Source organism: Populus trichocarpa, chromosome 5 (genome assembly GCF_000002775.5).
Source record: "Populus trichocarpa isolate Nisqually-1 chromosome 5, P.trichocarpa_v4.1, whole genome shotgun sequence".
Lineage (NCBI taxonomy): Eukaryota > Viridiplantae > Streptophyta > Magnoliopsida > Malpighiales > Salicaceae > Populus > Populus trichocarpa.
The window spans coordinates 19,632,494-19,659,472 of NC_037289.2; the positions used below are offsets into that span (position 1 = coordinate 19,632,494).

Below are 26,979 nucleotides of genomic sequence, written 5' to 3' on the forward strand. Positions count from 1 at the left end.
CAAACCCAAATTCATATATATATATATATATATAGAAATGTTCCATTTCTACTCTTATGGTTTAAGATTTTTCAATGGTACCCCCATAGTTTTTAAAAAGTTTCAAAATCTCCCTTTACTACTAACTAATTTATAACAAAAAAAACTAACTTTTTTCTATATTTTTATTTTATTTTTTCTTACTTTCTCTCATTTACTTTCTCTCAAGTCCACATGTATGTTATAAAAAAAATTAGAAACCTAAAACAAAAAATAACTCAAAAAACAAATTTAAAAGTAGACTATTTAATTAATGGTTAGGAGTAACATTAAATTTTTTAGAAAACTAGAAGGGTAATTTTAAATTATAAGGTTAGAGGGGAACATTGATGAAATTCTATGGCAAATTAAATTGATTTTGAACCAATTTTCGAGATATCATTCATGTTTATAAATCTGATTCGTCATAGGAACGACGTCAAATAATTATGGGGCAGTGTTAATGATTATACATGTAGTTGCCAGAGCCTCTAACAGGGAAAACTTGGAGATTTTGAACCATATCCTGCTTTACTGGTAATTCTGCAATTTTTTGAGCAAACCACATCTTTTACTTTGTTGTTCGTGTAGAAATTTGTGGGGTAATTTATGATGTGTAAAATAGAGGGAAAGGGAAACAAAATTATGATTCGAAACCTTTTGTTTTGTTTTCTTGATATTGTAGGTTTTTATTTTGAAGCTGCTTAAATTGGTTTATCTTATTAATGATATTAGATGTTTGGTGAAGTAAACTAGTAAGTGCAATGTAATGTTGTTGGGAAGTTGCAAGTCGTGAGGTTTTTTCAACAATCAGTGGATGGATTCTTAAGGCTTATAAACTAGACAAATAATTATCAAGATTTATTTTTAGATTTTAGTGATCAAAAGACGTGATTGCAGCCATGAAGAATGTGATACTAAGTATGGAAGGTTGCCAGGGAAGAAACTAGTTAAGGTTGGCTCACCGGATTATAGAATGGAATCTTAATCATTGTGAAGCATTTCTGGAAATTATATGCTGCTTAGACTCGAAAAATGCAAGATCGTTGTGTTTGCTGTTGGAACTGTAAAATTTTAATACAATGCAGAAGAAAATGAGGTTGACCAGAATCGTTGGAGGCCTTCCTACTGTCATAGTTTGGGATGTGAAAACCTTGGCTTATCAAGCTGTAGTTGATGGTCCCAACTTGGCAAACGAATCTCTTTGAAAGAGAGATTCTGACATTGTTTCATCTCACTTAAAATACATGCAGTTATTTTAGATATGTTGTAAGGATCTGGTGGCGCAGGTTGTGTTCTTCTGCAATCACTGCCCATTCGTTAAACACATGAAGAAGGATACTGAACTCCTGTTTTCTGCTACAGAAAAGGACTTGCGGTTGTTGCTGTATCTTCAAACTCTGTAGCTACTCGCCCACAGGCCACAGGTCCTAATAAGCCCCATTCATTTAGATTAGAGCTGTTTTGAAGTTGTAGTCTGATTTACCCAAAATGGAGTTGTTCTTCACAGGATGGGCTAGAATTGATGGCAGAGGATGCCAGAACACTTAATTACCGTTTCCTTTATTTATACTATGAGTTATGCTAATGCTTGCCTCAACCTGATTCACACTACTGAAGTGTTCTTCTCCTCTCAAGGGAGACAGGAGAAAAAATGAACGTGCAATTACATGAGGTGTTTTAGACATTTGCAATCATAAGAGTGGCAAATTTATTACTTAATACCTACTCAAGGATGCGACGGAGCTTTTCTTTTTGGTTATTTATCGCATTCATTGGCTGTTGATGATGGATGAAAGCCAGCACATAGGATGTAAACAAGTCACATTATTGTTTTGGAACAAATATATTAACCAGTTGTTAATAATTTTAGGGACCAAAGTCTGGCAAATGACTGTGTTCTTAGTGGCCAACCAGTATCATCAGTTAAGAAACACAGGTATATGGTATCTTGTTTTTCTTCGTTGTTATGTCCCTTCAAGTTCTCTTTCTGTAATTGAATGCCCAAGTCATTGATTCCTGTTGCCAACAGTGCTCGATGCAGCATAAAGTGGCATCCTGGGGCACCTTCAATGTTTGGTTCCATGATCATAATTCACAATCTTAAATTTTGTTCTCTGGGATGCTGTCTCCTTTCTGACAATTCATGATCACTGTGATATTCATAGCCTATTATCGATTTTTCTACGGCTTCATGGAATTTTTTTTTTGTTACAATTGCTGTTTCTTTGTTTGCATCTGGTGTTCTAATTCATCGGTGGAGTCTTCCAAGTGCAGAGGGCAAGGTTTAGTTAACATGTGAGTTATTGTATTGGGATATGTATATGTAATATGATATCACGAGTTATGTAGGTTTTACATTCTTGTATTATCTGTTTATTGTTTAAAAAATAGAAATGAAAAAAAGAAGAAGATGATGTATATTTATTGGAGACAACAAGTAATTGAAGAGAAAAAAGAGAGAAGAGAAGAGAAGAAACGAAGGAAAAGAAAGAGGAAGCTAGAAAGAAAGACAGTAGGGAGAGAGGAAAAACTTGTCAGCAAGTTCTTTTCTTGTTCAGCCATAATTGTCTAACATGTAAAAACGTTACATATAAATAATGTAAGTAAACCCTTGGTTCAGTGGCCAAACCAGGATTTTTTAGATGAAAAAACAAATTATTAACAAATACTTAATATTATATAAATATGTGTTATATAGAGAAATCAATTTGAAACATATGTATTAATTTATATCAAGCAAAATTAATTTAAAAATACTTTTAAAATGAGAAAACTTATATTATAATTGTTCTTTTCGAGTTTTTATATTTTAAAACCACTACATAATAACTTCATTATCAATCTCATCGAAGATATATTTCTTAATGTAACCAAAATGTCATTCATTCACTTATCTCTTATCCTATTCCGCAATCTACTCTTTACAATATGCATAGTAGAAAAAACTTTTTTCACTTTAGCAGTTGCAACTGGTAGAAGTAATGACAATTTAATAAGAATATATATCAATGAAAATATCAAATTCCTCTTTGTTTTAACCATTTTCTACTCAAGACTAGCAATACTTTCAATATTAGAGAACTCGTCATTACTACATAGATCAATAATATATGTATTAAGTTGGTCACCAAGTACCATAAGATCTACTATAGAAAATTCATTGGGATAAAAACAAGCAATGCCAATAAGCTTTTCTTTGTTGAAAGCAGAGAAAGAGTTACTTGAGTTTAAACATGCCACAAAAAGAAATAATTCATACCCGTCTTAGTGAAACGATCATCCAACTCATTAAGCTACATGTTAATGATATTGTTAAACAATTCATAACATAAATAGTGTAGGTTTGTAATCCTTGTTAAACAATTATATTTTCAAATTAGTAGCTTTCTTATATAAATAATTAGTAGCGATAATATGCAAAAACTAGAGATTAATTAATTTTTTCAAGATCCAAGTTATTGAATTATGTTTATAAACTTGACAATTACTTTTCAGTCCCTAATTAATGAATAATAAAATAACAAGTGATTAAGTAATCTTAGAATTGCTAACAGAACATATTGAAGCATTCTACATCTGCATCTTAAAAATAACAAGTCATCCATACAAATTTTGTTTGGCAAACTATTTAGTCTCTTAGCTAAAAAAATATAAACCTTAAAAATTTGATTTTTGTTAGCTACCCATTAGAACTTAGATCCAAAATTCTCAAATTTTCTTGAAAGAGAAAAAAAATGAAATAACCCTAACTAAATTTGTTATTTAGAGAATTGGAAAAGAAATTAATATTAAAAATTCAAGAATCATAGCAATCTTGAAATTCCAAAAAGTAGGTATGGCATATATCCAGTCAATATAAATAAATAAATAAAGAAAGAAATTGACAAGAAGAAAATAATAATAACGTAGAAATTGTTTAGATATAAACCTACAAGTTGTGGTCTTTCTCTAGCCACATCATTTTCTACTTTCTTTTCTTCTTCTTGTTTTTTGTTTTTTGTTTTTTTTTTTTTTGCAAGATATGACATGTTAGGTTGTTATATTAATATTTTCATATAAAACAATATTTTGAAAAAACATTATGGTTAAAAGGGGCAATTGCCCTCTCTTGCCTCATGTGGCTCTGCCCCTACCCTAGTCAATACCAATAATTAGGGTTAAAGACATGTTAAAATAACATGTCCAAAATTAACATAAGAATAAGTCAATAATAAAACTAAATAACATTTCAATAAGCAGACATAAATGTGCTCAATCTACCAAAGAGTGACAGATTGGACTATCATTTGTCCATATACATGTGTAATCTGTAGTGCGGGTTTGATGTTCATACCAACTCTCTCAAGTTTGGAGAAACTCGACCACGTCGAATATAACTCTAAATGGCTCCGATAATACTTTTAAATATTAGAATTAAGTTATTGGAATGTTATTTTAGTGATCCAGGAACAATTTGAATTTAGTCATCTTACCTAACAAACTAGGAATCGTTGAACCTCATTATCCTTGGTAAAAATAACTTGTTCATCTAAAATAGCATCAATATATCCATTGGTGTCAGTGATAAGATTTTAAAAAATCACCAGGAATGGATTTTGGAAGGACTTTTAAAAGGGTCATTTGAGATGGGTTATTGTCTCTTATATGCAACTAGATTTTCAATATTAAAAGTAAAGTTAATATCAAAGTTAGCTAGTAGATCAATGACATAAACATTTGATCCAACCTTTTATAACACTTTGAATAGTTCGACACTAAGTGCTTATAATTGTTTATTAGATATAGGATGATATTGTTCATGTCTAATATCATGACATAATCTTCATCATTAAACTTATTATGACATCTATGTAAATTAGCTTCATGTTTATATTGTACATTACTTGCTGGAATCTGTTTATTGATCTCATTATGCAAATCCTGAATTTTATGTGCAAATGACTTAGCACTCAGACACCCTAGCATGAAGAGATATTAGAATAAATCTATAGGTTTGGTAGGTTTTAATTATGGACAACTTTAAATGGACTCATGCCTATCAACAGAACTGTTGTAGTCATACTAGGCTATAAAAAGAAACAAATCACAATTACTATTATGGTCACTCACTAAACATCTCAAAAAGTTACCAAAGTTTTGATCAGCCACCTTAGTTTAGCCATTTTCTTAGAGGTGATAAGAACTAGAGAATTTTAACATAGTACTAATCGTATGCCAAAGGGTTTTAAAAAAAAAACTCATAAACTGCACATCCTTATTCAAAACTATAACTTTAGAAAGGCCCTACAACTTCAGCAATCTCATCAAAATAAAGCTTAGAAACTATTGAGACATTTGTCGTCTTAGTACAAGGAATGAAGTGGGCCATCTTGGAAAAACTATCAATAACCACAAATATATAATCGTGCTTCGTGGAAGCCTAAGCATAAACTATTTATACTTACATCTTGTAAAGGATAAATGAGTATAGGAATAAAGGAGTAAAACAATGTTTTGTTTTATATGTTTGGCTAGTTGACATGTTCCATATTAACCAACCAATTTGGCTACATCTCTCCTTAAATTGAGCCTAAAAAATGGTGTTCCATCTTTTTTATGGCCTTATTTCTCCCAAGATATCCCAAAAGACCTCTCACATGGATCTCCCTAATAAAAAAATCATGCACTAATGTTTGCGAAATACAAAACTTGTTATCCTGAAACAAATACCTTTCTTGGAGGTAATAGCCATTTATGATAAGGAGATGTCCATCTCTCAAGGCTATGTATGTCTATTTAAACTCCGGACATGATTCATATTCTTCTTTGAGTCTATCAAAACTAGTAACTTGAACAATCATCATAAATAAAAACATAATTTGGCGACCCAAAACATCTACAACAGTGTTCTCAACTCCACATTTATGTTTCATAACAAATAAATATGCTTGTAAATACTTAACCTAACTATCATGCCTATAGTTAAGCTTTTTTTAGGAATTGAAATATCGCATAAAATTCCTTATCATAAGTTGAGTATTTTTGTTTGGCCTCATCAAGTTTCTCACTAAAATAAGTTAGAGGATGACGTTCCTGACTAAGTACTCTACCTTATTTGAATTCTTAATACATCACATTCTACTTCAAATACTTTAGTAAAGTTAGGGAGTTATATCACTGGGGCATCATCCTTTTCCTTGGCCTCTTCGAATGCTTCACTTGTTATTTTGCTCCATCTAAATTCACCTTGCTTCAAATAATTTGTGATAAGAGATGATAATACTAAATCCTTTAATAGAACAACGATAAAAAGTAACAAGCCCATGAAAGTTATGGACTTCATGAATATTCTTAAGCTCGGACCAACCCAGACCAATCTATAATCACTTGAACTATATGAGGATCAAAAGATATTCCTTCATAAGATATTATAAACCCTAAGAAAATCACTCAGTGAACATTTAAGATCTTCGTAAACAAGCTTTCCCTTTTTATGGCAGTGTAAACTTTAATAAGTTTATCAAATTATTGCTACTTTGTTTTGCTATAAATAAGAATTTCTCGTATAAATCCCTTTTGTAGTAACTCATTAACTTTCCTTTACAATTATGCATGTTCAGTGGAGTTCACCTTATGGTGGGAAAAATTTAGCAAATATAGCATTAGAGATAAAATAAATAGCAGTAAAAAATGAGGAATAAATCCAACATATAAAAAAATTGAAAGAAGATGGAATTGAAAAAAAAAACAACTTTAATTTCATAAATTATTTTAAATAAAATAAATAACAATCAAAATAATAGGAACCAAATTTGATAAATAAAAAAAATTAAACTAAGAAAAGAATAAGAGAAAAATAAATAACAAAACAAAATAAGGATCAAAGTTGATATAAAAATCAAATCAAATTAAATTTTAAAGGATGAAATTGAAAAAAAAAATAAAGGATTTAAATTTTATGAGAACAACTACTTTCTTTCATAAAATGAAAAACATAATATGTATCAGTGTCAATACCTTTAATTAATATTCAATCTTAATAGAGCATTGACCAAGAACAATGTTTTGATACAATATGAATCCTATAATTATAAAAGCTTTATAATTTTGTTTGTAAAGTATTTTTATCTTAAGAACTTTATCTTTACTCTAGATTCATTAATCAAATATTAAATTTATTAATTAAATATTTAATAAATATTAAATATAAATAAAACCTTTATTAAAATTAAATATATTAACGCGAACAGATATTGCAGCAGGTTAAGATATTGCTTGCTCGTATGATTGTTGGGAAAAGATATAGCTGACAGTATGCAAATAAATAAATACGGCTTTTGTTTCTTTAACAGTATTATTGCAGTTGCTGTGTGGCAAACTACACCTTTCATTCGATTTATAAGTTGGTTGCTTGCTTGCATTCTTAGCCATTAGAGCTTGATAGGGTTCTTAAAGCTATTTGTGGGCCTGAGATGGTTTGATATCACATGACTAGAAGCAATGTATCCTTTCCAGAACATGGAGCATGAGATCTCTTTATCTTTACTAGGATTGATGTTGGATGGTCTTATAGGGAGTGGTGGTCCTTCCGCGTCTCCATAATTTCAAGATTTATTTTAACAAATGCCAACCAAGATTTTGTCACTGCAATGGCTTTTCCGTGGCCAGCTCCCTACAGACAACCCAATAGGATCAAAAGCTAAATGTCCTTTTACGTTGGTCCCAATTTGAAAGCTGCCTTTGATAACAAGGCCATGCTGATTGATTTATTTGGACTGTAGCACTTTGAATTATTGTTTGCTTTCTGTGACCTGTTGTCCATGGAAACGGCTTTCTGGTACTAAGATAGACAGTCTGGGGGCATTTTAGTTTCTTAAAACGTATTAGGGAAAAAAGAATAAGATAGACTGCACCATTTTGGGTAGGATTAAGGTCTGGTTGATCCAGATAATTTTGTTTATTGTTCGCTTGAGTGGAATCTAGGCCACTACCCTCTTGGCATTTTGGTTTCCTTGGTGGTGGGGCATATGCATATCTTAGCAGTTTCGAATGTTCCGACTGGGAGGAAAGTGGAATAAAGAATAGATGTTTGAATATGAAATGCCTGTCTGAAATTTTTTAGCTTCTTGAAAGGATGTATCAGTGTCATTTTTTCTTTCATTTTTAACTACAGGATGGCAGCAGAGCTGCCAAAATGGGAAACATTATCCTCTGCACTGTAAACTAACTCATTGCCTTGTATTTGCTTTAGAGAGAGAACGATAAGAACGAGGATTGCACCCACTAGTTGACCGAAGGTCCGAACCCAAACTTAAACAAGGTAAAAGAAACAGGATCTGTAGCCCTGGTGCTATTCCATATATCAATCTATACAAATTATTTTGTTTTTTTCGAAAAATAATCAATGAACTAAATGCAAGATTTTATAGAAGTAAGGATTTAGGAAGGTGATCTAATTAGAGGTTCAGATGATCTAGAGAAACTAGAAGAGTGAACTGCTGCTTTTGGATTGGTAGCTGCTTCCTTGCCACGATATTTTGGTTTCTCTGAATATTCATTTTCATGTTTAATCTCCTTCAGCATTGCTATTACATCTTTCATGGTGGGCCGTTCTTCTGGGGAAGGGTTCACACACAGGAGGGCCACCCCAATCACCTGAAGCATTTCTTGGAGTTGTGTACCTGATCGCAAAAGTAGTTGTGGATCTATAATTGATGTCAATTCTGTTCTTCTTTCTCGAAGTGCCTTGCTAACCCATGTGACAATGTGGACACCTTCAGGGATCCGGTTATCAGTAGGTTCTTTCCCTGTTAAGACCTCTAGGAGCACTACACCATAGCTGTACACATCACTTTTCTCTGTTATTCTGAAACTGTATCCATATTCTGCATTGTAATATTGAGGGATGGTTATGTTTGGGACTTGAAATCAACTAGCGGTCAGAGTTATTGAATGCAGTGCAAATTCAGAACTGATTTAACATATGAGCCCTAGCAAATATGAGCCGAGTGGATGGTCCCAATTATATTTTCACAGTTCAAAAGAAAACCATTTTCCAAATTGATTCAAGAATTCTTCTAACGAAATCGTTAGTTTTTCTTTGTTTAGGAAAAAAATAATATGAAGGTTTCAGATGTTACTAGCGGTGTTTGAATTGTTCTGTGAAGAAATGTTGAAAATGTCAATCAACTAAATTACTAAAATCTGCAAGTGCTTGTTCTACTTACCTGGGGCAATGTACCCATAAGAACCTGCAACTGTATTAGAAACTCTTGAACATTCTGCAGAATCAACGAGCTTTGCCAGCCCGAAATCTGCAAGAAAAGCTTCAAACTGAGGTCCAATCAAGATGTTATTAGCCTTGATGTCACGATGTACGATTGGAGGAATACAATCATGATGAAGATAAGCCAAGCCATGAGCTGCCCCCAGTATTATGTTGTATCTTGTATCCCAATCCAAGAATACATTCTTCTCATGGAGCAATTCAGCCAAACTCCCATTGCTGATGTAGTCAAATAAGAGCAACCTGGTTTTTCCATTGTTACAGCATCCAAGAAGCCTCACTATATTTTTATGCCTTATTGATCCAAGAGCTCTAACCTCGGCAGAAAACAGGTCTCTTTCTGGAACTTCCCCATTCTTCAGCGGCCACAACCTTTTCACTGCAATGACCTGTTTCATTGGAGTCTCGACACGATAAACAATGCCTGAAACACCTTTCCCAACAATGTTTGAATCTGAGAGCTTTGTCAAAATATCATTTACCGAGAAGTTAAGCTTTTGAAATGGGGTGAAATCCCACTCCAAGATGTCTTCATCTTTCCTTCCAAAAGAAGCTCCACGGGTTCTGATAAACAGAAGTCCCCCAAGAAGCACAATCAACAAGGTAACAGTTACACTGAGAAGAGTGCACGCGACTAGGTTTTTGGTGTTCTTGCCATGGTGACTTCCATCCATGTGACACTTGTTTCTGTTAATGCAGAGCTCTTGATTGCCAGCATATACAGAGGCAGGGAGATCATGGAAGAACTTGGTATCAGGAAGCAGCCCTGAAAAGTTGTTGTACGAGACATTGAGAGAAACAAGATTGTCAAGACTGCCTAGCACTGTCAGTGTTCCTGTGAGCATGTTGTACGAAAGATCCAGGTTGGAAAGTTTCGAAAGACTTGCGAAGCTTTCAGGAATAGGGCCCGTTAGAGAATTCCTACTCAAATTCAAGAGGATGTCTAGTCCTTGCAATCGACCTATCTCATCTGGGATTGAACCAGTGAGCCTGTTGCTGCTCATATCTAACAACTGCAGATCCCTACACAGGCCAAGGGACTTCGGAATAGAACCAGTAATGTAGTTTTCGTTAATTACCAATTTGTTCAAGGATGTAAGCATACCCAAGTTCTCAGGTACTGAGCCTGCTATAGAGTTCTTGGAAAGGTCTAAAACGTTTAGACTAACAAGAAACTCGACAGATGTGGGAATGGTTCCATGGAGCCTATTGTTGTGCAAATCAACCATTTCTAGTTGAGTGCAGTTGCCAATCTCTGCAGGGATTTCTCCAGTAAATTGATTATCTGACAATTCAAGGAAGCTCAAGCTATGTAAGAGACCTATTTCCGAGGGAATTTGACCAGAAAAGTAGTTTGATCCTAACCGTAAACGGATCAAACCAATGCAATTACCAATATCTGGAGGAATTTCACCTGAAAATCCATTTGATATCAGCAGTAATTGAGTTAAGTTCTTGAGATGGAACAGAGAGGGTGGAATTGAACCAGTAAGGAAATTGTGCGAAAGATCCAATGCTTGAAGTTTCTCACATCTGGCTAGTTCAGCAGGTATGCTTCCATGGAGCTGGTTCTGCCATGCAAAAAACAGCGAAAGCTCCTTCAGTTGCCCGATGGCTGGTGGAATCTCACCGGTGAATCTGTTGTTATCCAGCTCAAGCTGCTTCAGGCCAAAATAGTTGCCAACAAAAGGCGGGATTTCTCCTGAAAGGTAATTCTCTGATAAAAGAAGCTCCTCCAATGCAACCAAATTGGCAAGAGACCCAGGAATCTGACCACTTAGAAAATTCATCGAGAGATCAATTACTTCTAAAGACAAACAATTGCCTAGAGCATCTGGAATGCTCCCAGTTAGATTGTTCTGCCATAACAACAACTTCTTGAGATTTGTCAACGAAGCCAATTCATCAGGAACTCTGCCTGAAAGTTGGTTTTCGTACAGATAAAGATGCTCTAACGCTGAGCAGTTGCCAATTTCTGCTGGAATGCTGCCTGTAAGATTAGCTGTGTAGACCGAAAGAGTCTCAAGATGCTTCAATTCCCCTAAACTACTTGGAATCTCTCCTGAAATCCCAGTATCTGCAAGACCCAAAAAGAGTAGTCCTTTGCAGTTGGATATCTGCATTGGAATTTGTCCATAAATTCCTGGGTTACCGCCCGCACGAAAGGTCTCCAAAGCTAACAACTGTCCTATTTCTGCAGGAATCTTTCCGGAGAGCTGGTTGTCAAAGAGTTCCAGCTGTCTAAGCCTTGAACAATTTCCTATTTCTTTTGGAATCTCACCATGCAATGAATTTGTATTTAGTGCAAGTAACTGCAATTGAGATAGTCTGCCAATTTCTGCTGGGATGTTTCCAGTCAAAGAATTGAAACTGAGATCTAAGGTGCTCAGTGAGGACAGGTTTCCTATCGACCGAGGAATTTCTCCAGTAAGATTTCCATTTGAAAGGACGAGGGTTGTGAGATGGTTAAAGGAGAGAAGCTGGGTAGGGAAGCCGGTAGGAAGGTTGATGGAGGTGATTATTATTTCTGAGACAAAACCATTGCTAGAACATCTTACATAATCCCATTTGCATGGATTTTGGTGGCTTGGATCCCATGTTGAGAAGAAAGTAGATGAAAAAGAAGAGTTAAAGGTTGAAAGCCATGAAAGCAGAGAGTGGCCTTCTTGGTTCAAGGCAGAGATGGCTGGAAAGATAGAGATGTTGAGAAACAAGAGAAAAATTGTGATAGCATTGCTTGACATCATGCGGTCGGTTCTCTCTACTACTGTGCTATCTCATTTAATTATAGCACACCAGTCTCTCAAATTTCTGTTTGTGTTCTTTTATGACAGTCGAATATTGAAATGCCCCTACTTTATTCCACATTTACTGACGTAATAGACTACTATCTGCAGACTAGAAATCCTCTACTGTTCTGTGGATAACTCCACTTGTTTGTAATTTTGTATTGGAGTAGCTAGATGGGTACCGATACAGTACAATTCTAGCTTGCATATAGAGATTTTTTGGGCTTTGATACTTGTCTTCCTTCAAAATTTTATTATGTGACCCTTCTTTCTGATGTGCATATGAGTTTGTGTGCTGTTTCTCGGGCCAAACCGATGGTAACGTTGACAGATTTACTTGTCATGCTGCAGTATATTTAGTATTGATGTGATACTACTGCTGTAAGTTTTTGAGTTTAAATGGATGTCCATTGATATGCAAACGCTTTCATAGATTGAAATCTGAAACACCAATTAGCAGTGAAATGTGTGAAAAACTTGGGAACAAGATTGGATTTGAGACTGTTCATGTTTTCTTTTGTAAGATTGTGGTAATTTGGTTCCATGATTCTAGCTAGCTAGCTATATGACAAGAAGACGCTAAAAAAGAAATCTCTATCGAAACATGCTAAACATATAAATTTCAGTAGTGAAAATGATGTTATTGTATTATATATGCACTCATATTCTCTCAAGTTTCTGTCAGAAATTATTGTGAAAATAACCTATAAGTTAAATATGACATTTTTTTATGATTAAGACTGCATAACAGTAGCGCGGCAGATCATCTTGCTTGCACGAACCAAAATGTTAATGCATCGGGACCGATTATGATCCAGACGTAGGCCATGGGATGAGGTTCATATTTCAAAAAGAATTGTTACGTTGTGATGTCTGTTAATATTTCTTTTTACGTGCAGGATAAATGTCTAATACCATACAATGATTGTTCATCCTTTTGAGTTAAGATGCCCTACAATCCAGAGTTTGAAAAGGACAAGCACCAAAAAGGAGGTGGACACCACAACCTGCTCTGAAATATAATCGAGGTAAGCTCTCCTAATCAGTTTGTATGGGATTGAAAGAAAAGAAAAGAAAAGAAAAGGTGTTTCTCTATCATGCTAGCAAATGATCTTTCTCCAAAGAGATAATAGGAAAGATCCTTGCCTCGTATAGAGAGAACCTATGTCTCCTCCATGCATGAACCTACTCATGGAAACAATGAAAAAGTAACACAACTTTAATGTCCTCCTTTTTTTTTTGTACCCTCCTTTGTTAGTACAATATTGGCAACTTTATTCCTCCCTCGTTCGTTAATTAGTTTTTAACTAGTAATTTAACCCGAACCGCAGGTTGTATAATTGATTTTTTGGCAAAACAAATGAATATATAAGTTTTTTTAATATTTTTTACAAAATAAATCCTAATTATAAATTGAAAATCCTATACATGCATTTAATTAATAAATTAAGAACTAATTGTGCTAATAATTACAAAAAAAAAGTATTAATTAACGCATCTATTCGACTCACTTTGTTGTGGGTCAAATATTTTTTTTTCTAACGTAAAATAATAAATATGCAGGTGTTATCAACGTGTTTTTAATTTAACACCGAGTAAAAAAAACAACCGTGAATCAAAACGTTAATAGTTACATATAATATAATGAATTGAAGATCTTATACATTAATAAAAACGTGTAAGATTTCAAGTTAATTTATTTTATAGTAGAAAATGGGACAATATTGCAATTGTTATATTGAAATACTATTTTCTTTTAGTCTTTGTATAGATTTAAAAAAAAAAAAGTGTAAAGAAAAAAAAACAATTACAAAAACAAACGAAAGAATGAAGATAACAAAAAAAAAATGGTATAAATAGGTCAAGTGTAGAGTAATAAATATTCCAAATATAAAAAATAAAAAAATATTTTTTTTTTCAAAAAACAATATAAAAAAAGGAAAGGAAAAACTAAAAACAATTACAAAATAACGAAAATAAAAACAAAAAAAAAAGGTGATAAATAAACTAAGTGTAAAGTGATAAATATATTAAGTAAAAAAAAATCTAAGCAAAACATTTTTATAAAAAAAAACCAAAAAAACAATTATAGGTTTGTCATCGCAACAATATCCATTAAAATAAAAACTTAGAAAAATTTACAATTAGGAAAACATTATTTTCTTTTAGTATATGTATAATTTTAACTTTAATATATAGTTTTAATGCTTTTGTGCTGACAAATGTTCTTTAATCTTGGATATAATGTTTCACCCTCCATTTTACATGTTAGTAACTTGTTTAATTCAATCAAAATTTAAAATATTTACAATGTGCTTATTTGAAAATTATTTTGAATTCAATTACAAGATTAAGTATTTTACTTCAAATTCATAAACATGCATACAATCTAATTTAATTATCATACTTTTAATTATTACCATATATATTAATTTAAAAAATTAAATTTAAAATAAACAATACAATCTATAAAATATTCCATGTAAGTCTAACACGGCCACTACTACTCTAGTGTTCAAGGGGACAATGTCATTGTCGAGCAGACAAAGACTTGACACATATGTAAAAGGCACTAAGGAGAGTAAGAATGCAATTTCTGTAGTTAGCAACCTGTGGCCCAAAAAAGAGATAATTTCATAAATTCCATATTATGGTATGTTTCCACATATTTACACCATAATCACATAATTATGATGAGACAATCAATAATTATAATATGATCACATTCAACTTGCACACCTTAATAGCAAACTTTAATGAGTGAGACCGTGACATTAATTGACCCTCTAATTAAAAGAATTGCCACTCAAACTATAATTTTTATTTATTCTTTGTGGATGCATGTTTGGTATTGTAATTCATAAAAAATTTTAAGAGTATTTTTTAATAAAAAATATATTAAAATAAATTTTTTAACCCATACAAAACATATCAATATATTTAAAACATAAAATATTGAATTAAAACAAGTGTATTATAATAAATTGTCAATGATTAAACCCTTTATATTTAAGATTAAAATACTCGTCGTTTGGTGCAAACAATCTTATTAAAAATAACCTCCTAAAATTTTAACAATTAACTTTAAAGAATGCATCTTCTTTAAAAGTTTAAGAACCAATAGAATAATTTGACTCAATATCTCTTAATGAAGTATAAGAACCTAAACAAAAGCGAAAAAGTGCAAAAACTAAGTAAAACTATAGGCAAATAAGTTGAAAAAACATAGGAAGATAAGATAAAAGAGGTTATGCAAGCAAAATTAATTATGTTAATTATCAGAATTAATTCTTGCTTTTTAAAAATACATATTTTCCCATTAAAATTATTTTAATGTAAACTCAAACTTAGATCCAAGCCTCATGCCATTCCAAGAAAGTGTGTGTGGCTTAAACCCAAAGCTCAGTTAGCTTGGGGCTTCTATTTTCTAAAGCTTAGGTGACTAATGTAGATGAAGCACAACAAGATAATGACAAGTATAAAAAGATAGAAGATAGACTGAAATAAGATTAAAACTCAAAGAATATGAAAAACTTTATTTTATTTCTTAAATATTAATATGACCAATTCTACCTCTTAAAGAGGTTTAGAATGCCTTTTATAGGCTAGAAAAATCAACCTAAACAAGAAATCAAAATCAAAATCCTAAAACATAAAGGAAATAATATAAAATAAAAAAACAAACAATAAATCTAGCAAAATTGACCCAAACAACAACTTTTAAGCCTAATTTCAAGAGATTTAATGGTCCAATAACCAACTTTATGGGTTTCCATAGAAAAATTGTTTTTTTTTATAATCTCTTGTAAAAATCTAAGTCTGATCCAACAATTGAATATCTTAGTATCGCTATTTTAAGCCATTATCCTAGTCTAGTGTAACCAAGCCTTTCTTTGGGTCTAGACTTGTTCCACTGGTCTATGAAAATATTTGTTAGGCAATTAACATAGATATTTAGGGTAAATCCCTATATAACCACTCAGAAACCACAATCTCTGCAAATCATGCTATATCGATGACCTAGAGTCTAATTTTAACTCTTCAACTTTCCACTATATAACTTACAAGAAAATATTGTAATTATTCAATATAGGACTGGGAGTACTTAGGTCTAAAAAACATGTTAACCAATGGTTGATTGAGAACAATTTCTTGTTCATCTATAATTTTCTCAAACAAATTAATGTTCCATGTTAAAGTATTTTTGCTGAGGAATAATTTCTAATAAAATCTCAACTTGAAAAGTAAGTGGATCTCACTTTTAATTTGACTTCAAATATATTTATTAACCATGTTCTTAAAACATATTTCTAATATACTTTATTTGTTGTCAATATAGAAGAATGTTTTTGAAAATAAAATAAAAAAATAATAGTTATAGGATATACTTCGATAGTTTGCTCGCACTTCATTGGGCCGCGGGTCACCCTTTTTGGTAATTTTCAAATAAGAAATGTTTTTCCAATAAATTCAGTTAATTTTTAATTATTTTATTATTTTTCATCATTTTTAATATTGTGCACCAAGCTAAGTTATAAATAGTTAGAAAATCATCCAATAAATAAATAATATAAATATAAATATAAAAAGTGAGGAACAAATATACAGCTAGGAAAAATTAGAAAAATAATTGAGTTTCACAAGTCAATTAAGTTAGGAAGTTTGTAAAAAAGATCCCGGAATAGTTTGGATTGCAATTACGGACTCGGTTGAAGAGAAATTGAAGAAAAGAGCTTAATTTGCTAAGATTTGAAAAATTAAAGAACTAAAGATTAATTTGAAACAAATGGCCAAATAAAAAAACTCAATTAGAAGCTTAATTGAAGAAGAAATCAAAATTGGGAGTCAAATTGGTCAAAAACACACAATTTTGAAAACTAAAACCAAACTGTAAAAAGCGACCAAATATAGAATTTAAAAGTGGATTAGTTGAGCGCTTAATTGAAAGAAAACATGAAGAAAAAGGTCAAATTGTGCTAAATTGAAAGTATATAGAACCAATGATTAAAACTAAAATAATGCCTAAATTGAGAGAATAAATTGACTTCTAACATTTCTGAAATAACATTATTTTGGTAATCATATAATCGTGATTGCAGTTGTAAACAACATGTTATTCCGCTTTAAACAACATGTTATTCCGCTTTAAATGAAATGACGCGTCATAGAGAACCCAAACCGACATGTCATTCCACTTTAAATGGAATGACACGTCGTTAAATTATCGTTCTTTTTTTTAGAAATATATTTGAATCCTATGATCTTAACATGAACTTCGATCTTCAACTTCAATTTCAGATCATGATTGATCTTCTAATAACATAAAAACATGTGATTTTATTTCACTAACATATTGGTTATGATTAAGATATAAAAAAATCTTGTTTTTATCTTTTGAGTTGATACCAAGATCTGAGCCAAATACATGCTTATAGTCAACCCTAATCCTATAAATTTAGTCCCTTTTCAATCCTAGATTTTAAGCTTTTCCATCCTAGCTCATCACCCCAACAACCCTCGAATTCTCACCTATAAATACCCTTTCTCTTTTTAGAAAGAGACACACAAACATAGAGAGAAAATTCTAAGAAGAAATATAAAGAGAAAAGTAACAGAAGAGAAACTTATTTGGTAAAAAAAAAGTTTAGATGGATTGTGGAAAAATAAGGAGAAAAGGCTTGTTCTAGAGGTTATCAATGGTGAAAAAAATCAAAGATTATCATGACATCTAATTTCATGTATGATCTAGTTCTACCAAGATCATATTATGATTATATCACATGTTTTGTTATTATAATGATGCTTTGAAATTTCTTATGAAGGCATTATCATGACCCTTTATTTTTTATGATTATAGTAGTTCATGTTACTGTTAGGTTTCTATGAAATGAATAAGGTCATACTATAAGTTTTGAATCTAAAAGATGTAGAATCCTCATTGAAATTGAATCCTTGATATGTTCATCCCAAGTTTAGTTGAATTTATGGTTTGAATCTTGTTGGCAATCTATCTAAAGTTACTAGTTCATGTAAGTTATATGTTAGGAAGTCCAAGAGTTCATTCAATTATCAAATTCTGATTCATGCTAACTATATGATTTGTGGGTGTATGAAGTTTATTAAATCATAGTTTTGATGCTGCAAATTTTCTATAATGATTTTAATTGCATTTCTTTTTTAGTTTTGTTTGCAATCTGTTTCAAAGTTACTATCAATTTCTTATTCATACTAGTTGTAGTATTTGTAGGATCGTGAGATTATTTCAAGTTAATGTCAAAACCATGATTTCATCAAGTCACTATCAATTTCTTGTTTCTAATAATTATAGGATTTACAGGTCTATGGGTTATTTCAAATTAATATCAAATTCATGATTTTATTTAATCTCTCTCAAGCCACTATCAATTTCTTATTCATGTTATTCTACAAGTTCATTCAATCCTGGGTTTGTTGCTGTAAATTCTTAGTAATGGTTTAATTCAATTTGTTTAGAGATAAAATAGCTAAGTCTTTATGGTTTAATGTATATTTTTTTTTCATAGCTTTTTGTTTATTAATTAATCACGTGATTAAACCTAAAAGAGATCATAAAAACTATAGCCAGCAATCACAAAACTATACTGCAATATCACTTACACTAGTGATATCAAAGATTAGGCAACAACCTTTGTAAGTTAAACTAGCTTTCAATCACCATTACCAATTTTTCTAAACTCACACCAAAATCTAATTCAAAGTTATCAAATATTAGGCAAGCAAAACATTGTCTAAAATATGCCTAGAAAACTAGTCATATAAGACCAGAAAAATCTACTTATCAACCAATTAAAAACCTATAAACCTTATGACTACCTGATAAACACATAAACCATCTTTTTTTTAGTATCAAAAAAACCTTTAACAACACACAACTAATAATCACAGTTTTCTCCACCATGGAAACCATAAAAAATCCAATCTAAGTCACACTCTTCATCAATTCCCTCTACAACAATTCATCCATAAACACAATCTTAACCAAACCATAACCCTTGACACCGTCAAGTACAACCATGAAAACCTAAAAACTAAAATCCTTATCCTCTTATAATTTTAGACTAATATCAAACACCAAATTAATTCAGAATTCATCTAGAAACTAAAATCTCTATCCTCCCTCAATCCACAATTATCAGGGCATGTAACAGAAATGTTAGCCTTGTATATATATCAGCGATATTTAAAGAAAGGAAAAGTAGAAATATCAACCATAATATATTCAAGAAATCTCATTGTATATATAATATATTAATTATTTCAGATCTTATTTTAAAACATTTATATTTTTTTTAGAATTGTTTTGTTTAAAATGAGGAAATAATATTTCTCTTGGTAAAATGCTGGAATCACAATACTAAAGTCCAATGGGCTCTAAGCCATAATTGACACTTAATTTAAAAAATATACATGACATATGGGCCACCTTAAAAATATTTTCCATCATTCTTTCACTTGACATCACCTAAAAAGTGATAATATATTTATAGAGTTCAAAAAATCTAGCAAGTGGAAACACTCACTCTTAAATAAAAAAAAATACAATATATAAATCATAGTGGTCACATTTTATAATCAAGTACTTCCTTCCGTGTATTACAATTTATTATATCCTCAAAATAAGCATTTAATGAGCAAAAAAAACTTTATGAATGAACTTCCAATAAATCATTCGGGTCTAACTTTATATATCCCAAAAATATATAAAATAATACTTTATATGTATAAAACATCTCTTTAATCTCTAAGGATAACATAAAAAAATATTTAGATAATTAACTAAAAAAAAGTTAATCTCTTGTAAGTTAACTTGTAATTATTGGTTTCTTGGAGGTACCTAATAACTTTCTTAGCAACTTTTCAATAGTCCATTTTAGGATTGCTTAGGAACCTTCACATCATTCTTACAGCAAATGCCAAGTCAGGTTTTATACGAACTTGTGCATACATCAAACTGTCAACTGCATATATATACAACATGTTTCTCATTTGCTCATTTTCCAATGCATTTTGTAGGCAATGATTCTGATTGAATTTATCCCCTTTGACAATGAGTGCTACTGAAGGTGCACGATTTGACATTCTGAATCTTTCAAAAAAAAAAATTCAATATAGGCTTTTTAAGACAATTCTAATATCCTTTGAGACCTGTTTTTTTTTAATCTTTGTACCAATGACATAAAAGGCTTCACCCAAATCCTTCATATCAAAGTTTTGAGAAAGAAATTGTTTGTCTCATGTAGCAAACCCAAGTCATTACTTGTAAGTAAAATATCATCTACATATAGGATAAGAAAGATATATTTGTTCCCCTTAACCTTAAGGTATATACATTGATCAATAATGTTTTTAATAAAATTGTATAAGACTATAACATTATGAAATTTAATATACCACTGTCGAGAGGTATGTTTTAGTTCACACACACACACACACACACACATATATATATATATATAAAATAAGTGGCTATTTGTATCATCTTAAAAACCTTCGAGCTAATTCATATATACCTCTTCATCCAAATTTTTATTTAAAAATGTTGTTTTAACATTCATACGATGTAGCTCAAAATCAAAATGAGCTACTAATGCCATTATTATTCTAAATAAATCATTCTTAAGAATTGGAGAGAAGGTTTCATGGTAGTATATCCCTCTCTTTTTAGTATAATCCTTAGCTACAAGTCTAGCTTTATATTATTCGATATTACCAGGAGCATCTCTTATAACCAATGACTTTGGATCCTTATGGTAATTGGATGATGTCCCAAACTTGAATTTTAGACGTAGACTCCATTTTGTTTTTCATGATATTATACTAAAAAAAGAATTTTCTCTATTTATAGCTATGAAACAAATTTAGATCATCTTTAGGTCCAACATCAAAGTTAAACTCTTGAAGGTACACAATATAGTCATTAAAAATTATTGGTCTCCTTGTTCTTGAAGATATCTTTAATTTAATTTTCTCATGTGAGCTTACTTCATCAAGAACTAGTTTCTCTTGAACTGATTGCCCTTAAATTGGTTGTTGTTCAAAATCATCTAAATGATTTTCTTGAAAAATAACCAGTTGTCTTTTATATTTATGTAACTTAATTGAATCTTGTGTTTCCTCAAATTCTATATTTCTAGGAAAATCACTCCCACTAAAAATGAGATCCTCAGGGAATTTCACATTTATTGCCTCTATTATTCTTATACTATAAGAAAGAAAATAAAACTTATATCCTTTAGAGTTCACTGCATAACCAATGAACTATCCTTTGGTTTTTGTTGGATTGAATTTCTTTAGTTGAGGATTATAAATCTTTACCTCAACAAGACTACCCCATAAATGTGTATGATTTAAACTAAACCTTCATCCATTCTATAATTCATAAGGTTTTTTATACGTAGCTTTTTATGAAACCCTATTTAAAATATACATAACAGTCATTAGTGCTTTACACCATAATGATAATGGTACATTAAAATTACTAATCATACTCCTTACCATGTCTAAGTGTACGATTTTTTTTTTTGGCCACATGATTTTGTTATGGTGTGCCAAACATTGTATATTATGCAATAATATCATTTTCTTAAAAAAAAAAAACTTTGCAAATAGACCTAGCATTTATCCTTTTTCTGTGTACGCACCATAATACTCTTCACTTCTATCTGATTTTACAATTTTTATGGTCTTTTCCTTTTGTTTCTCTACCTCAGCCTTATAAGTCTTAAAAGCATCAAATGCTTCAGCCTTATCAAATAAAAGATAAAGACATATTAATCTAGAATGGTCATCAATAAATATGATAAAATATCTTTGACCATTTAAGCATGGAGTGTTAATGGTCCACATATGTCAACATGTATGATTTCTAAAATTTCTAAGCTCTTTGAGGCCTTTTTAGTGGTCTTGTTAGTTTGCTTTGCCTTTAGGCAATCTACATAAGTACAAAAATTAGTAAAATCAAGAGCGTTTAAAACTTTATCATTCGCTATTCTTTTAATTCTTTCAATGGAGATGTAAGCTAATCTCTTATGTCGTAATATAAACAAATTCTCATCAATCTTGCTCTTTTTAATACCATAATAAGCATGCATTGATAAATAGTTAAGCTCAAAAGAAGGGTCTAGATCAATTTTATATAAACCATTAATTAATGCTCCACCACTAATAGAAAATTTATTTTTTAAAATGCTAAAAATGTTTCCATTATATAAAAATCCATATCCATCATTATAGAGTCTAGAAACTAAAATAAAAGTTTTAGAAAATAATGGAACATAGAAGAAAATTTTCAAATTCAAAGCAAGTCTAAATTTTAAAACTAAACTAAAAGTCCTCACAACTTTAACTTTGTAGCTTATTTGATTTCTTGAACAGATGCCTCCTTCATTTCCCTTCGGCTTTATTAGACACAGAAAGCTCTGTATGGTATTAACAATATAAATTATAGAACTAGAATCAATCCATACTAAAGAGATGAATTTACTTTTCTTTATGAGCCATTTCATACTTAGAGCAATCTTTCTTAACATGTCCATATTTCTTGTAGAAGAAATGTTAGTTATTTTTACCGTGTTGCTTTATTAGCATATTATTATGCTTATTCACATTAAAGGTCATTTTACCATTCTTGACATTTTCTTAAGAAACCAAATAAGCACTTTTAAGTTTCTCATGTTTCAATCTCCTTTCTTATTGAACACATATGGTAAATAATTCATTATTTGACCAGTTTTTCATATGTATGTTATAAGAAATCTTAAATGAACCTTATTCCACGGTGGGAGAGTTCAAGATGAAATGAATGAAAAATGACATGGAAATCTCAAGCTCTAAAGACTTCAATTGAGCAATAATGTCCCTAGTTTTCATAATGTGTTCGTGAACATTCGTATCATAGTCAAATAACATCTTTGAAAGCCTCTTTATTAAGTTTTTAATGTCTTATCACAATAATCAAATTGTTCCTTTATGACCTTCAGGAAATCTTTTGTCTTGGAACATTGAGAGATGAAACCCCTAATACTCTTACTTATGCAAGATTTTATGATCATTAAAGTTAAGTGATTAGATCACTCCCACCACTCATAATTAGTCTTTTCCTAAGCATTTCCTATGAGTGGTTCATCTATATGTAAGGCCAAATTCAAATCCACACACCCCAATGCAAAATGAATATTTTCCTTCCAATCAACAAAATTTAGTATAATATAGGCCACCTTATAGATTTTTTCCAACAATAGTATAATAAAAGCCCAAGTGAATCTATTAGAAAAAACAAATTTATTATTTTCAATATTTACAGAAACAAAAGCCCTTTGTATACAAGGATAACAATGTATATCCACATATTGGGTTTTATTGTATCCATACCTTATTTATTATCCAACAAGTACAAAACTTAGATATTTATATATTATCTAAACGTCCATATTTATTTTAGTATTATTTATTATTTAACATAAAATGAAGTAGTAATATAAATATTTAAGGTGTGTATATGTGTGTGTGTGTGTGTGTGTGTGTGAATAATAAGATATGCATATATTATATTGTATTTTAAAAGAAATATAAATGTTCTATATGTATTTATATTGTCGCCACCTAACACCGAGACGAGTTATTGGTGTGAGAAGGGGTAAAAATGGAAAAGGAGTTTCCAACTAATTTTATGGTAATTAAGAACCTTGAGTGATCTTTCAAAGGTTTTGGATAAGGAGCTGATTATGTAATAGAAAAAATAAGCATCACCTTATACATCCTATCTAAAATAAGCTGCATTGTTGTTTGTTTTTAACGAAAAAAAATGTCTAATGTGCCTTGAAAAATATTTTTTTAAAAATATTTTTATTATCACTTTTAGGTCAACTTCTAAGTATAAATCCAATTAAAGGGTTATCTATCCCATGTTGGTCAATGGATAATAAAATTACAACCAAAATTTATGTATTGAAAATATATTTTTTGAAATGATTTTATTATTGCTTTTAGGTAAACTTTTAGTGATAAATCTCATTAAGGGGTTATTTATCATATGTTAGTCCATGGATAATAAAATTATGATCAAAATTTATATATAGAAAATATATTTTTCAAAATGATTTTATTATCGCTTTTAAGTCAACTTCTAAGGATAAATCACACTAAGGGGTCATTTATCCTATGTTGATCCATGAATAATAAAACCATAATTAAAATTTAGTGTGTCGCGTAGTATCACTTTTGGGTCAACTTCTTAGGATAAATCCCATTAAAGGGTTATTTATCCTGTGACTATCCATGGACAATAAAACTACAACCAAAATTTAGTATAGAAAATATATATTTTATATAATTTCATTATTATTTTTGGGTCAAATTCTAAGGATAAATACCATTAAGGGGTTACCTATCCTATGTTAACCCATGGATAATAAAATCACGACCAAAACTCAAGAGTTTGAAAATATATGTTACTTCTAAAATTTTATCCCTAAAATAAAATCACAAACCTAAGATTATTCCAACACAAAATTAATTTCATATAGATGAATCAATCTCAAAATATCATCATAAAACACATCATGTTGAGAAATTGAACATGCAAAAATTCAAATGTCTACAAACATACACAATCAATCTCAACATTGGTCAAACACAAAACTTTTATCACAATATTCATCCAAATCAATACAAACCACAATAATCATTCATAATATATTTAGGGTTTAAAATTAACCTTCTAGAGTGGACGAGACGGACTAGAAGAGGCTGAAATAGTAGGTGAAAGTTATAAAATAGTGCTAGAAAATTTGGTTGTGGCGGCTCAGATTGCATCACTTAATTTGGCTAAACTGTAGGTAGTGGACGAGAATGGCCTAGTCCACAAAAAGAACCACTTAGTCTTTTTTGCAATGGTGGTGGAGGTGTACATCACCTCCATCCGTTGAGAGATATTCAGTCGTTCCAAGTTCATCTTTTTTTGTCATCGATACAGTTTTTTTTCTAGACAGTCTACCTTGCAAGGCATTGTTGAGCTTACTGGAGGGGAGAGTGGCTATATCCGCACGCTGCACCACTTCCTTATAGTTCTCCTGGTAGTGGAGGTGTTGTTCATCTCCCTTCAGAGAGAGAGATCCATGGTTGGAAAGTTTTCAGTTGGCTTGTTGTCTTTTCTACTAGTAGTTTTTTTTTTGGTGTTTTCTCTTGGATTTATGGCTACCACGAGTTTCGATGCTGCCATGGATGTTATGGGGAAGATTTTGGTTGTTGGAATAGTGGTGTGGGTGATCGGAATTCAGTGAAGGAGGTGGAGGGGTGGTTAGGTTTCTTGGTTTGGTTTTGGGTTATTGGTGGAAGAGAAAATGCTAGGGTTTTTTTTGTGTGGTTTCTTTGTTAAATTTGAGCTCACTTTCTCCCAAAATCTTATGGTGGCTAGGGTTTTTGGTAGGAAATATGAAGTTAGGGTTTTTTGGTTGGAGACATAAAGTGTGGTGGCAAGGTTTTTTCTCTCTCCAAATTTTCAGCCCTCATCTCTCTTTTTTCTTCTCCTTTATTTATGGCCTAAGACTTTTTTCACCCTTTTTTTTATTTTGATATTTTTTAAAAACAACATAAATATTAATTTGATAAGAAAAGTATTCACGAAATACGAAATGGATGCGAATGCATTGAAAACATATTTATTTGAATTTTGATTTTTTTTTAAAGACATTAAAAAGAAAATAAATTTAAAATTGAAAAATTGTGTGTGAATGTCTGAAAATACTATTTTGTTTTTGGAATTTTTGATGTTTTTCACATGTTTTAGAATTTTTTGGAAAAATATTTTTTTAAAAAGTCAAAATTAGATTACTATATATATATATATATAAAGTTTAGTTAAATTTAACAATATTTATACTCTATCTATTGATCTATCAACAGAGAATCATCTAAAAAAATCACCTATTCGAAATCGAATGCATAGTTTGGTTGAAATTGTAGTCGTTCCTTGTTGCCGGAAGCTTTGCGTAAGCATATTTGGTATTTGTCAAAGGTAAAATCGCCTAATGGATGCAACATTGGCCAAGTCAAAATGTGGTTTCACAAGTTGTAATAAGAGATTCTGACCAACATCTAGTCCCCCAATACACATGCATGAGGTTGAGTAATTGCTTTTGGTATATAGAACAAGGCAGAGTAACTACACTTATAATGTTTGAAATGCATGTGGAAGATGATATATAAAAAGCAATTTTAATTTCGTCTCATGTCTAAATTTAAGCTCCACCTCCGTCATTGGGCCAGTCAGACCTGCCCCATCACACATACTCATGACCAAACGAGCCCAAGAAGTACACATGATCATACATGCTAGTCTTGACTCTCTCCATTTGCATTAGCTTTCACACCTATTTTCTCACGCCAAAAACAAAGGAATATCGGCTCCTTTGCCTCACTAAAAGTCTTGAAATTCTGCTTGCTGGATGCCTAGACCCTCCATCAAACGATTAAGTAAAAATGATATTTCCACTCTTACACTGAGCCATGGCATCAATGAGTCCTTATTGTCTAGGAGCCTGCCTGCATGAGTTTGAGAAAAAACCTCAATCACAAATTGCCATTAGTCCAACCAAATAATGTCAGTGCGAAGGTATTTGAACAACCCAGTAGTCAACATTAATGTCCATTCTCCTATCCCCAAGTCCACCTTTCCTCAACTATCATTAGCAACACAAAGGCAACTAAATGTTGCAGCAAAGAACAAAAAGGACCAAAGGAAATTAGTGTGGTGCAGTTATGATGCTCCTGGTTTATCATCGGATATCGCTGCTAATGATATTGGCATCCTTATCCGAAAGTTATTCCTTGCCTTCAATCCGAGAAGCGAAGTACAATTATTGGAGG

At 31.3% G+C, this 26,979-nt stretch overlaps 1 protein-coding gene and 1 long non-coding RNA gene across 2 annotated transcripts; one reads left to right on the plus strand and one right to left on the minus strand.

Annotated features, from left to right (window-relative positions):
• The first annotated feature begins 1,904 nt into the window (after positions 1–1,904).
• Positions 1,905–2,676, plus strand: LOC112327439 (uncharacterized). The gene is made up of 2 exons (XR_002981639.2): positions 1,905–1,957; positions 2,051–2,676. It is a non-coding gene; the product is annotated as an uncharacterized LOC112327439 (long non-coding RNA).
• A 5,645-nt stretch (positions 2,677–8,321) lies between these two features.
• Positions 8,322–12,177, minus strand: LOC7492451 (LRR receptor-like serine/threonine-protein kinase RGI2). The gene is made up of 2 exons (XM_002307447.4): positions 9,228–12,177; positions 8,322–8,885 (listed from the first exon to the last, which is right to left on the minus strand). Exons 1-2 carry the CDS (start codon positions 12,031–12,033, stop codon positions 8,440–8,442), a joined length of 3,252 nt encoding a protein of 1,083 aa, XP_002307483.2. The 5' UTR covers positions 12,034–12,177; the 3' UTR covers positions 8,322–8,439.
• Between the last annotated feature and the right edge of the window lie 14,802 nt (positions 12,178–26,979).

Bases quoted from the DNA above. Each gene is read 5' to 3' on its own strand.
- LOC7492451 (XM_002307447.4), bottom strand. From the start codon at position 12,033: ATGATGTCAAGCAATGCTATCACAATTTTTCTCTTGTTTCTCAACATC. The intron at 8,886-9,227 runs GTAAGTAGAACA...ATTACAATGCAG, and splicing joins TTATGGGTACATTGCCCCAG to AATATGGATACAGTTTCAGA.